Below are 13,474 nucleotides of genomic sequence, written 5' to 3'. Positions count from 1 at the left end.
GGGCGGGAAGGGGTGGGTCTTGTATTCTGGGGCGGGGTTGATGTTTGGGGGCGTGTCTTGTGTTTGGGGGCGGGAAGGGGTGGGTCTTGTATTCTGGGGCGGGGTTGATGTTTGGGGGCGTGTCTTGAGTTTGGGGCGGGAAGGGGTGGGTCTTGTATTCTGGGGCGGGGCCAGGGCTGCGGTCGTGTTTGGCCGACCAGTGAGCGTGCGCCTTTGTGCGCATGTGCGGGCGCCGGCGGTGACGGAGCCCCGCCCATCCCTTTCGGTGCCGTCAGTCTCGGGTTCCCGAGTTTCCATCAGGCGGATCCCGGGCGGAGGGAGCGGGTGCGGCCCAGCCACTGACCCGAGCGGCCCGACACCGGGGCTTCCCGTCATGAAGGACCGGCTGGGGGACCTGCGGGCGGTGAGTGAGTGAGTGGAGACTTGGGGTGAGGGTCGGTGACCCGGGGGCCGGGGCTAACCCCGGAGGCCGGCGAGCGGTATCCCGGGGCCGGGTGGGGGTGTCAGTGACCGGCCTCAGGCCCCTCAGTCGCGGTAACGGCCTCTTCTCTGGTCCCGGGCTCGCTGGGTTCGGGACCGTTATCTTGTGCCGCGGGCGGAGCGGCTCCTGAACGGAATAAAGTCCATCAAAACCGCCGGAGATTCCAGGCGATGGTGAGAGGGACACCCTGCTGCCGAGCCCCAGGACCCCTAACCCTCCCCCACCTTCTCCCTAACCCCCCCCCCCCCACCCCCCCCCAGGAACCCTAACCCTAACCTACCGCCCACCCCCACCCCACCACCGCACCCCCCCCCCCCAGGAACCCTAACCCCACCCCCCCACCTTCTCCCTCACCCACACCCCCACACCCCCCCCACCCCCCCCCCCACCCCCCCCCCAGGAAACCCCTAACCCACCCCCACCCACCCCCCCCCCCCCCCCCCACAGGAGAACCCTAACACCACCCCCACACCCCCCCCCCCCCGCCCCCCAGGACACCCTAACCCCCACCCCACCTCCCACCCGCACCCCCCCACCTCCCCCCCCCAGGAACCCTAACCCACCCCCCCCCCCCCAGGACCCCTACCCACCCTCCCCCCCCTACCTACCCACCCCCCCCCAAGGAACCCTAACCCACCCCCCCCCCCCAGGAACCCAACACCCACCCCCCCCCCCCCAGGACCCCACCCCCCCCCCCCCCCCCACCCCCCCCCCCCGAACCACCAACGCCCCCCACCCCCCCCCCAGGAACCCTAACCCACCCCCCCCCCCCCCGGAACCCTAACCACCCCCCCCCCCCCCCGGAACCCAAACCCACCCCCCCCCCCCGGAACCTAACCACCCCCCCCCCCCCCCCCGGAACCCTAACCCACCCCCCCCCCCCCCCCCAGGAACCCTAACCCACCCCCACCCCCCCCAGGAACCCTAACCCACCCCCCACCCCCCCCAGGAACCCTAACCCACCCCCACCCCCACCCAGGAACCCTAACCCACCCCCACCCCCCCCAGGAACCCTAACCCACCCCCCCCCCCAGGAACCCTAACCCACCCCACCCCCCCCAGGAACCTAACCCACCCCCCACCCCCCCCCCAGGAACCCTAACCCACCCCACCCCCCCCAGGAACCCTAACCCACCCCCACCCCCTCCCCACCCACCCCCCAGGAACCCTAACCCACCCCACCACCACCCCCCCCCCCCAGGAGCCCTGACCCACCCCCCACCCCCCCAGGAACCCTAACCCACCCCCACCCACCCCCAGGAACCCTAACCCACCCCACCCCCACCTTCTCCCTAACCCTCCCCCCCCACCTTCTCCCTAACCCTCCCCCCCCCCACCTTCTCCCTAACCCTCCCCCCCCACCTTCTCCCTAACCCTCCCCCCCCCCACCTTCTCCCTAACGCTCCCCCCCCACCTTCTCCCTAACGCTCCCCCCACCTTCTCCCTAACGCTCCCCCCCCCCACCTTCTCCCTAACGCTCCCCCCCCCACCTTCTCCCTAACGCTCCCCCCCCCCACCTTCTCCTAACGCTCCCCCCCCCCACCTTCTCCCTAACGCTCCCCCCCCCACCTTCTCCCATTAACGCTCCCCCCCCCACCTTCTCCCTAACGCTCCCCCCCCCACCTTCTCCCTAACGCTCCCCCCCCCACCTTCTCCCTAACGCTCCCCCCCACCTTCTCCCTAACGCTCCCCCCCACCTTCTCCCTAACGCTCCCCCCCCCACCTTCTCCCTAACCCTCTCCCCCCCCCCCCCCCCACCCCACCCCAGAAACCTCAACGCCAACCACCCACACCCCCACCTTCAGAAAACTACAAACCCCAAACCTTCCAAGGAATCCTAAATGCCAAGCCTGCAATCTGCCACCCACTTTCAACCACACCCCAGCCCCCCGCAAAAAAAATCGTCATACCCCAAACACTGACCTGCATCCAGGAAACTTTCCAGCCCTCGGGAGACTTCCAACGGGAAATCCTTTTCTCCCCGTAATGTAATGAGGAAGCGAGTGTGTCTTTTTCTGAATTTGTGTTTCGAAATTTCCTTCTTGAGAGTTGCCGCTCCATTGGATTAGAAGTTTGTCATGCGGTGTATTGTACTTTCAGATGCTCTGTCTTAATTATAGGAATTAGTATTGGCTAAGACTTAAACATGGATTTTTTTGATTGGTAAACCCAATGTCCTGGAGAAGTGTAAAATTCAACACTAATTTCAGAAGTCAGTATGTATGGAAGGCGTGTCTGTCAGATGTGGCAGAGGGATATGATAACCTTGCGTTGCAATTTGCTTCCAAATGTTATCAAATTGCAGAAATGTTTATTGCAGTACTGGACACTTTGGGCAGTCTGAGTGAGTCATCTGAAATCCCCTTGTCGACTGTAGGAAGCAGAACACCACACTTGCACTGCACAATACAGTAAAGATTGAAAGACTTGCATTTCTATAGCGCCATTCATGACCTCAGGATGTCCCAAGCAACATTACAGCCATAAAGTACTTTTGTAATGTAGGAAATGTGGCAGTTAGTTTGTACAAAGCAAAATCCCACAAACAGCCATAACCAGATAATCTGTTTAGTGATAGTTGAGGGATCAGTATTGACCATGACACTGGGGAGAGCGCACCTCTTTTTCAAAATAGTGCCATGGTATCTTTTATATGCACCTGAGAGGGCAGACAGAGCTTCAGTTTAATGTGTCACCTGAAAGATGGCTCTGCCGACCGTGCAACACTCCTTCAGCGCTGCCCTGGGAGCGTCAGTCTGGAATATGCCTCAAATCTCTGGAGTGCTCTTCGGAGAGAGTGTGACTCACATGAGAGTGTTACCGGCTGAGCCACAGCTGACACCAGTAAAGCTTTTAAGGCAGTGTAACAGCAGCAGGCTTCTGTTAAACCACAGTGTGGTTTTAAAGGTGTAATATTCAACCTGTTTTGAGTGGTCCTGCCTCTGTCACATTAAATTTGTATCTCACGTTTTTAAACATCGCGCAGCACCAACACCAAGTGTGCAGTAGCTCTGGGGCACTGACAGCTGAAATTTCAGACGGAGTTGACCTAGAATCATTGGCTACCTGTAATCTCGGGTGTGATCTCACTGTTGCTTAAAAGTTTAAAATCGTCTTGCATAATTTTCATGTTTTAAAAACATACAATAAAATAGGAGCAAGAGTAGGCCATTCGGCCCTTCGAGCCTGCTCTGCCATTCAATACAATCATGGCTGATCACCCAAACTCAGTAACCTGTTCCCGCTTTCTTCCCGTATCCCTTGATCCCATTGGCCCTAAGAACTATATCTAACTCTTTCTTGAATATATTTAATGATTTGGCCTCAACTGCTTTCCGTGGTAGAGAATTCCACAGGTTCACCACTCTCTGGGTGAAGAAATCTCTCCTCATCTCAGTCCTAAATGGCTTACCCTTTATCCTTAGACTGTGACCCCTGGTCCTGGACTCCCCCGCCATCGGGAACATCCTTCCTGCATCTAGTCTGTCCAGTCCTGTTAGAACTTTGTAGGTTTCTATGAGATCCCCTCACATTCTTCTAAACTCTAGCGAATACAAGCCTAATCGACCCAATCTCTCTTCATAAGTCAGTCCTGCCATCCCAGGAATCAGTCTGGTGAACCTTCGCTGCACTCCCTCCATATCCTTCCTCAGATAAGGAGACCAAAACTGCACACAATACTCCAGATGTGGTCTCACCGAGGTCTTGTATAATTGCAGCAAGACATCCTTGCTCCTGTACTCGAATCCTCTCACTATGAAGGCCAACATACCATTTGCCTTTTTAACTGCCTGCTGCACCTGCATGCTTACTTTCAGCGACTGGTGCACAAGGACACCCAGGTCTCGCTGCACCTCCCCCTTTCCCAATCTATCACTGTTCAGATAACCTGCCTTTCTGTTTTTGCTACCAAAGTGGATAACCTCACATTTATCCACATTATACTGCATCTGCCATGCATTTGCCCACTCACTCAACCTGTCCAAATCACACTGGAGCTTCTCTGAATCCTCCTCACAGCTCACACTCCCACCCAGCTTTGTGTCATCTGCAGACTGGATATATTACATTTAATTTCCTCATCGATATCATTAATATATATTGTGAATAGCTGGGGTCCTAGCACTGATCCCTGCAGTACCCCACTAGTCACTGCCTGTCACTCGGAAAAAGACCCATTTATTCCTACTCTTTGTTTCCTGTCTGCAACCAGTTCTCTATCCATGTCAGTACCTTACCCCCAATCCCAAGTGCTTTAATTTTGCACGCTAATCTCTTATATGGGACCTTACTGAAAGCCTTCTGAAAGTCCAAATACACCACATCCACTGGTTCTCCCTTATCTATTCTACTAGTTACATCCTCAAAAAAGTCCAGTAGATTTGTCAAGCATGATTTCCCTTTTGTAAATCCATGTTGACTTTGTCCAATCCTGTCATTGTTTTCCAAGTTCTCTGCTATTATATCTTTTATAATGGACTCTAGCATTTTCCCCACTACTGATGTCAGGCTAACTGGTCTATATTTCCCTGTTTTCTGTCTACCTCCTTTTTTAAATAGTGGGGTTACATTAGCTCCCCTCCAATCCATTGGAACTGTTCCAGAGTCTATAGAATTTTGAAAAATGACCAGCAATGCATCTACTATTTCTAGGGCCACTTCCTTAAGTACTCTGGGATGTAGATTATCAGGCCCTGGGGATTTATCGGCCTTCAAGCCCATCAATTTCCTAACACCATTTCTCTACTAATACTGATTTCATACAGTTCCTCCTCCTCACTAGACCCTATGTTCCAACATTTCTGGGAGGTAATTTGTGTCCTCCTTTATGCAGACGAAACCAAAGTATGTATTTAATTGGTCTGCCATTTCTTTGTTCCCCATTATAAATTCCCCTGTTTCTGACTGTAAGGGACCCACATTTGTCTTCACTCATCTTTTTCTCTTCACATATCTGTAGAAGCTTTTACAGTCAGTTTTTAAGTTCTCTGCAAGCTTACTCTCATACTCTATTTTCACCTTCTTAATCAATCCCTTTGTCCTCCTTTGCTGAATTCTAAACTGCTCCCAATCCTCAGGTTTGCTGCTTGTTCTGGCCATTTTATATTTCTCCTCCTTGGATCTAATACTATCCCTAATTTCTTTTGTAAGCCACAGTTGAGCCACCCTTCCTGTTTTATTTTTGCACCAGACAGGAACATCTCAAGGCGCTTTATGACAAAATTTGACTGCAAACCACGTGATATTAGGACAGTTGACCAAAAGTTTAGTCAAAGAGGTAGGTTTTAAGGAGGAGAGGTTTAGGGAGGGTATTCCAGCGCTTAGTGCCCAGGCAGCTGAAGGCACGGCCACCAATCTGGAGCGATTTAAAATCGGGGATGAGTGAGAAACAAAAATTAGCAAGAAGGCAGAGGTTTTTGGTCGCAGAGATAAGGAGGGGCCATGGAAGGAGTTAAACACAAAGTTGTGAATTTTAAAATTGAGATGTTGCCTGTCCAGTATAGGTCAGTGAGCACGGGGCGATGAGTGAACTGGACTTGGTGCGATTAAAGACAGCAGAGTTTTGGTTGAATAAAGTTGCTTTATTATTGAGTGTTTTTCTCAACTGCAGTGTATTCTTGGGATTCTTTTAATGGGAACTCTGGTGTGTTGATACAGATGGTTGGTGTTAATTTTATTTTTCTCAATGTTTTGCTGAAAATACCTTTGTGAAGTCTCTCACTGCAAGCTGCTGCTGGCTGTCACTTCAGCCACTGTCAGAGTGAGGGAGTTAATGAGTTGCACGATCACATACAATCTGTATTCAGATTTCTAATTGCATGTCAGTCTTCTGATAGATAATTTATTCAGTTAGAAAGACTTGAACGAACTTGCACGAGTACAGCACCTTTCATGATGCCCTCAGTGCTTTACAGCCATTGAAGTGCTTTTGAATTGTCGTCACTGTTCTAATGTAGGAAACACAGCAGCCAATTTGCACACAGGTAGCTCCCACAAACAGCAATGTGATAATGACCAGGTAATCTGTTTTTATGATGTTGATTGAGGGATAAATATTGGCCAGGACGCTGGAGAGAACTCCCCTGCTTTTCTTCAAAATAGTAGTATTGGGTTGTCTACATCCACCTGAGAAGGCAAACGGGGCCTCAGTTTAATATCTTATCCAAAAGACGTCACCTCTGACAGTGTAGCACTCCCTCTACTGTACTGGGAGTGTCAGCCGAGTGCTGAAGTCTCTGGAGTGGGACTTGAACTCACAGCCTTCTGACGCAGAGGAAAGAGCGCTACTCACTGAACCCGAGCTAATCCTGTCTGTGTGCACTTCCCTGCAAGGATCACAGGATAGCTTAGCTTTTCAATTCTTCCCTTTTCCCTCACCACAGCTAATGATCACTGAGGCCAGATGCATCCCCCATACAAGCCTCGGCTCAGATTAACTGAGTATAGATTGGGAGCTCAGCCCAGGACCTTCTAATCTGTACCACTCTGTTACACCACAGCCTTCCATGATCTGCGTTCCTCCAGTTCCGGCTTCTTGACTCTTTCCGATTTCAATCACCTCACTCTTGGTGGCCGCACCTTCAGCTGTCTAGACCCTAGGTTCTGGAATTCTAAACCTCTCCATAGAACCATAGAAAAGTTGCAGCACTGAAAGGCCATTCAGCCCATCATGTCTGCGCCGGCTGAAAAAATTAGCCGTCCATTCTAATCCCATTTTCCAGCACCTGGTCCGTAGCCTTGCAGGTTACAGCACTTCAGGTGCATGTCCAGGTACCTTTTAAATGAGTTGAGGGTTTCTGCCTCCACCACTGATCCGGGCAGTGAATTCCAGACACCCATCACCCTCTGGGTGAAAAGGTTTTTCCTCATGCCCCCTCCAATCCTTCTACCAATCACAAATCTGTGCACCCTGGTAATTGACCCCTCCGCGAGGGAAAATAGGTCCTTCCTGTCTACTCTATCTAGGCCCCTCATAATTTTGTACACCTCAATTAAGCCACCGCTCAGCCTCCTATGTTCTAAGGAAAACAACCCTAGCCTATCCAATCTTTCCTCATCGCTACAATTTTCAAGCCCTGGTAACATTCTTGTAAATCTCCTCTGTACTCTCTCCAGAGCAATTATGTCCTTCCTGTAATGTGGTGACCAGAACTGTACACAATACTCCAGCTGTGGCCTTCACCTCTCTACCTCTTTGTCCTTTTAAGATGCTCCTTAAAACCTATTTCTTTGACCAAGCTTTTGCTCATCTGTCCTAATATCTCCTTATGTGGCTCAGTATCAAATTTTGAAGTGTATTTCGAAGTGTGTTTTGTTTGATACCATTCAAATACTCTTCGTCCTCTCTCTCTAAATCAGCTGGAACTAGGAGCTCCCCAGTGTGTGCCATTGCTTTGTGCTGGTGTGTGCTGCTCACTCCCTTGTCCTAGTTTTATGGATAGTTCAGAACGTCTAGTACTGTTGAGAGTACCCAAGGCTTGTTCTCTGTGTAAACACTGTTGCAAGTTATAGAAAAAATCTACAACTTTCCAATGCATCTTAGTTTTTTATTGGACTGATCTAGTCAAAATATAGAAGTTGGCAGCATTCCTGAAATATGCACTATTGCAAATGTTAAGCTATTTGAACTTGGGTGCGTGCTTTTTCCTGATGAATTGGGCCTACATATTATACTTGGCACTGGGTTTAATCTGTCCTGCAGATGATTCTTAAGAAGTACAAAGCGGCTTGCAAGAACAAGAAGAAAAAACACTTGGGTGGGGAAAGTTGGTGATAAGATCTGGTGGGCTTCAAAGTATTGAGAAAGCAACACAGCTATATCACATTCAAACCACGAAAACCATTTGTCTGTACCTTGCCTGAATTTGTTTTTATTTGAGATTCTTGTCATTTTATTTCCACTGATCTCAATATTGCAAGAGTCAGTATTTTTAAACTGTGAGGACTGCACCCTTCTACACTTGTACTGTAATCGGGAGAAGAGATGAAGCTGCCTTTAGTTAGGCATCCGAGCAGAGACAGAGGCTTAAAATTAAGTTTCAAGGAATCATTTATTTTCCTTCAGTTAAACATCTCGATGAGTCATATAGAGATACAGCACCGAAATAGGCCCTTCAGCCCACCAAATCCACGCCGACCATCAACCACCCATTTATACGGCAAAAGTGCAAAGAGAAATGCAGACTGGTTTCAATCTCATATTGAAGAGCTGGAACCTGTCATAGCCGCTAAGCGCATTGCACTGTTGAACTACAAGAAAGCCCCCAGCGATTTAACATCCGCAGCACTTAAAGCAGCCAGAAGCGCTGCGCAAATGACTACTGGCAACACCTGTGCAGTCATATTCAGCTGGCCTCAGACACCGGAAACATCAGAGGAATGTATGATGGCATGAAAAGAGCTCTTGGGCCAACCATCAAGAAGATCGCCCCCCTCAAATCTAAATCAGGGGACATAATCACTGACCAACACAAACAAATGGACCGCTGGGTTGAGCTCTACCTAGAACTGTACTCCAGGGAGAATGCTGTCACTGAGACTGCCCTCAATGCAGCCCAGCCTCTACCAGTCATGGATGAGCTGGACATACAGCCAACCAAATCGGAACTCAGTGATGCCATTGATTCTCTAGCCAGCGGAAAAGCCCCTGGGAAGGACAGCATTACCCCTGAAATATTCAAGAGTGCCAAGCCTGCTATACTCTCAGCACTACATGAACTGCTATGCCTGTGCTGGGACGAGGGAGCAGTACCCAGGACATGCGCGATGCCAATATCATCACCCTCTATAAAAACAAAGGTGACCGCGGTGACTGCAACAACTACCGTGGAATCTCCCTGCTCAGCATAGTGGGGAAAGTCTTTGCTCGAGTCGCTCTGAACAGGCTCCAGAAGCTGGCCGAGCGCGTCTACCCTGAGGCACAGTGTGGCTTTCGTGCAGAGAGATCGACCGTTGACATGCTGTTCTCCCTTCGTCAGATACAGGAGAATGCCGCTAACAACAGATGCCCCTCTACATTGCTTTCATTGATCTCACCAAAGCCTCTGACCTCGTCAGCAGATGTGGTCTCTTCAGACTACTAGAAAAGATTGGATGCCCATCAAAGCTACTAAGTATCATCACCTCATTCCATGACATGAAAGGCACGATTCAACATGGTGGCTCCTCATCAGAGCTCTTTCCTATCCTGAGTGGCGTGAAACAGGGCTGTGTTCTCTCACCCACACTTTTTGGGATTTTCTTCTCCCTGCTGCTTTCACATGCGTTCAAGTCCTCTGAAGAAGGAATTTTCCTCCACACAAGATCAGGGGGCAGGTTGTTCAACCTTGCCCGTCTAAGAGCTAAGTCCAAAGTACGGAAAGTCCTCATCAGGGAACTCCTCTTTGCTGACGATGCTGCTTTAACATCTCACACTGAAGAGTGCCTGCAGAGTCTCATCGACAGGTTTGCGGCTTCCTGCAATGAATTTGGCCTAACCATCAGCCTCAAGGAAACGAACATCATGGGGCAGGATGTCAGAAATGCTCCATCCATCAATATTGGCGACCACGCTCTGGAAGTGGTTCAAGAGTTCACCTGCCTAGGCTCAACTATCACCAGTAACCTGTCTCTCGATGCAGAAATCACCAAGCACGTGGGAAAGGCTTCCACTGCTATGTCCAGACTGGCCAAGAGAGTGTGGGAAAATGGCGCACTGACACGGAACACAATAGTCCGAGTGTATCAGGCCTGTGTCCTCGGTACCTTGCTCTATGGCAGCGAGGCCTGGACAACGTATGTCAGCCAAGAGCGACGTCTCAATTCATTCCATCTTCGCTGCCTCCGGAGAATACTTGGCATCAGGTGGCAGGACCGTATCTCCAACACAGAAGTCCTCGAGGCGGCCAACATCCCCAGCTTGTGTACACTACTGAGTCAGCGGCGCTTGAGATGGCTTGGCCATGTGAGCCGCATGGAAGATGGCAGGATCCCCAAAGACACATTGTACAGCGAGCTCGCCACTGGTATCAGACCCATCGGCCGTCCATGTCTCCGCTTTAAAGACGTCTGCAAACGCGACATGAAATCCTGTGACATTGATCACAAGTCGTGGGAGTCAGTTGCCAGCGTTCGCCAGAGCTGGCGGGCAGCCATAAAGACGGGGCTAAAATGTGGCGAGTCGAAGAGACTTAGTAGTTGGCAGGAAAAAAGACAGAGGCGCAAGGGGAGAGCCAACTGCAACAGCCCCGACAAACAAATTTCTCTGCAGCACCTGTGGAAGAGTCTGCCACTCTAGAATTGGCCTTTATAGCCACTCCAGGCTCTGCTTCACAAACCACTGACCACCTCCAGGCGCGTATCCATTGTCTCTCGAGATAAGGGGGCCTAAAGAATAAGAATACACTAATCCCATTTTCCCTCTTGTGTCCCCGCCTTCCCTCAATTCTCCTACCACCTACCTACACTAGGGGCAATTTTTTTTTTACAATGGCTAATTTACTTATCAACCCACAAGTCTTTGGTATGTGGGAGGATACCGGAGTACCCAGAGGAAACCCACGTGGTCACAGGGAGAACTTGCAAACTCCGCACAGGCAGTACCCAGAACTGAACCCGGGACACTGGAGCTGTGAGGCTGTGGTGCTAACCACTGCGCCACTGTGCCGTCCATGGGATTATTGTGTGTGCCTTTCATTTCCCCCCAGGCTGTCAGGTTTGTTTTGTATCTCTTCCAGTGTGAATTTATTATGCTGGATCTGCCCCGTTTCATTCTTTCCCAGGTCCTCTGAACTCCACAAGTCACTTAGGTTGTCTGCAGTTACTCTTCGTTGCTGATTTATAAAGCTGATGATTTTTCAGTTCTCTACTCTTTGTATCTAAACAGGGAGAAAATCAGGTGTGGGGAATGATAAAATAGCAACCCAAAAACTGGATAAATGTGGAGAAAATCAATTCTAAAAAATGTTTATTTTATCTGCAACATCACTAAAATATAAAACACAACAGACTGTAAAAAAGGCACAGTTAAGCAAAATATAAACACAATTATTTACAAACTTCATGGGGATTGGGGGAGGGTTTGGAGAGAAAGAGAAAATGAGCCAAGTATCGCAAAAAATATTTCTAGAATTGTACGCTTTCAGACATACCTCTGGAAATTGTTAACATACAGGAGTACTTAAAGATGCTCAACAATCTGTCAGAAATGGAATAAATAATGGCAGCCCACAAAAATTTAAGCAAAGGGGAATGATCCTGGAATGAGTGGTGACTAGGGTGAAGCAAATATTTTGAGTGCAAAGGAAAATTGGTAAGAAAGAATTAAAACTGACACTTTGTACAAATTAGAGAAGTGAAATGGAGCAGGGCCAAGATAACAACCTGTAAAAGATTAACAATGATTTTGAGTTCTCTCCCAGTGTAAATTTGCTGCATTCAGCAGCAGGTTGGAATTGGTAGATGACAGAATAATACGGCGCAAGAGGAGTCCATTGTGCATGAGTCAGCCGTCCAATTAGTCTCATTCCTGGCCTCTTTGCCTGTAAATCTTATCCCTTCACGTATTTATCCAATTCCCTTTTAAAGTTACTATTGAATCTGCTTCCACCACCCTTTCAGACAGCACATTCCTCATCATAACTCGCTGTGTAAAAAAAAAAAATGCTTTCCTCGTCGCCTCTCTTTTGCCAATTGCTTTAGATCTGTGTCCTCTGGTTACTGACCCTCCTGCCACTGGAAACAGTTTCTCCTCATTAACCCTGTCAAAACTATTAATGATGTTGAAAATCTCTTATCAAATCTTTTGAATCTTCCCCTCTCCAAGGAGAACAACTCCAGCTTTTCCAGTCAGTGAGTGTTTGAAAAATCACCAGGGGTAATGTTAAACTAACCCCCCCCACCCCTACTGCACCCCAAGTGGGAAACTTGCTGGATCTGATCAGTCAGTCACCTTTCTTACACCCCACCTGATTTTACTTTCCATAATGACTTTCCGGGCATCCTATTCAACCCCAAGTTGAGCAACTGCCTCCATATCCTCTCCATCATAAAGACTGCCTATTTCCACCTCTGTAACATCACCTGTCTCCACCCCTGCCTCAAGCCATCTGCTGCTGAGACCCTAATCCTTGCTTTTGTAACCTCTGGACTTGAGTATTCTGACGCTCTCCTGGCCGCCCTCCGTAAACTTCACTTCACCCAAAACTCTGCTCTTATCCCACACCAGGTTCCACAACTTCTCTTTGCCTCTCTATGTTGTGTACTACCGCCCCCCCTCCCAAAATAGCCTCTGACTTAAAATTCTGGACTTTGTTTTAAATCCCTCACCCTTCCCTAACTCTCTAACCATTGCCGGCCCTATAACAACCACCCCCATGAGATTGATGAAAGTGAGCAGAACAGACTCGCTACTTTTTGGGAGCTTTGTTAAATTTTTCATGACAAGCTGTTCTGTGCATGGCCTTTCCCATTGTGCATGTTTTCGCATCACAGCCCGACAAGTTGGTGCTTTTGGGAAATGGTGCATCCTGCCGTACAATGGTGGAACATTACTGCACAGGAACAAGACTGTTTGTCCCATTATATCTGCACTGGTGTTTCACTCCACATCTTGATGTGCTGACCATTATGATGACTTCAGCACAGCGCAAAGCAAAGTGGAAACTATGGACAACACTTGTACCGATCAAGAACAAAATGGCTCCGATGCTAAAATACTCTGTTAAAGTCTGGTTTGGTGATGCTGAAATTCAGTCTAACTGCAGCGTTAGAATTTTAGTAAAACATAATGGTGAGAAAACAACATTTTCACCCAGACACACTTTTTATTGACACTAGAATTTAAGTAAAGCTTAAGAATGTGTGGAACCCTCAAGCTGTGTCCATTTTGTCTGTGGATAAACACGTAAACATAGTTTAGAGATTTTATTTGTCTGAATCTGGGGAGAGACTGGAGAAAGTGTTCTCAGTTATATAACACGAGGGTGTTCCAGTAAGTTCAGATGAATTAAGAAT

At 49.3% G+C, this 13,474-nt stretch overlaps 1 protein-coding gene across 1 annotated transcript in view; it reads left to right on the top strand.

Annotated features, from left to right (window-relative positions):
- The first annotated feature begins 246 nt into the window (after positions 1-246).
- stx2b (syntaxin 2b) overlaps positions 247-13,474 on the top strand; it is a 72,702-nt gene continuing 59,474 nt past the window's right edge. The window contains 1 exon segment of the mRNA XM_068054584.1: positions 247-403. Within this exon segment, the coding sequence (XP_067910685.1) occupies positions 374-403 (30 nt within the window). The 5' untranslated portion in view covers positions 247-373.

The sequence above is a fragment of the Heterodontus francisci genome, chromosome 23 (genome assembly GCF_036365525.1).
Source record: "Heterodontus francisci isolate sHetFra1 chromosome 23, sHetFra1.hap1, whole genome shotgun sequence".
Lineage (NCBI taxonomy): Eukaryota > Metazoa > Chordata > Chondrichthyes > Heterodontiformes > Heterodontidae > Heterodontus > Heterodontus francisci.
Note: the sequence above shows the minus strand (reverse complement) of the source record. Positions and strands in the feature narration are given on the sequence as shown.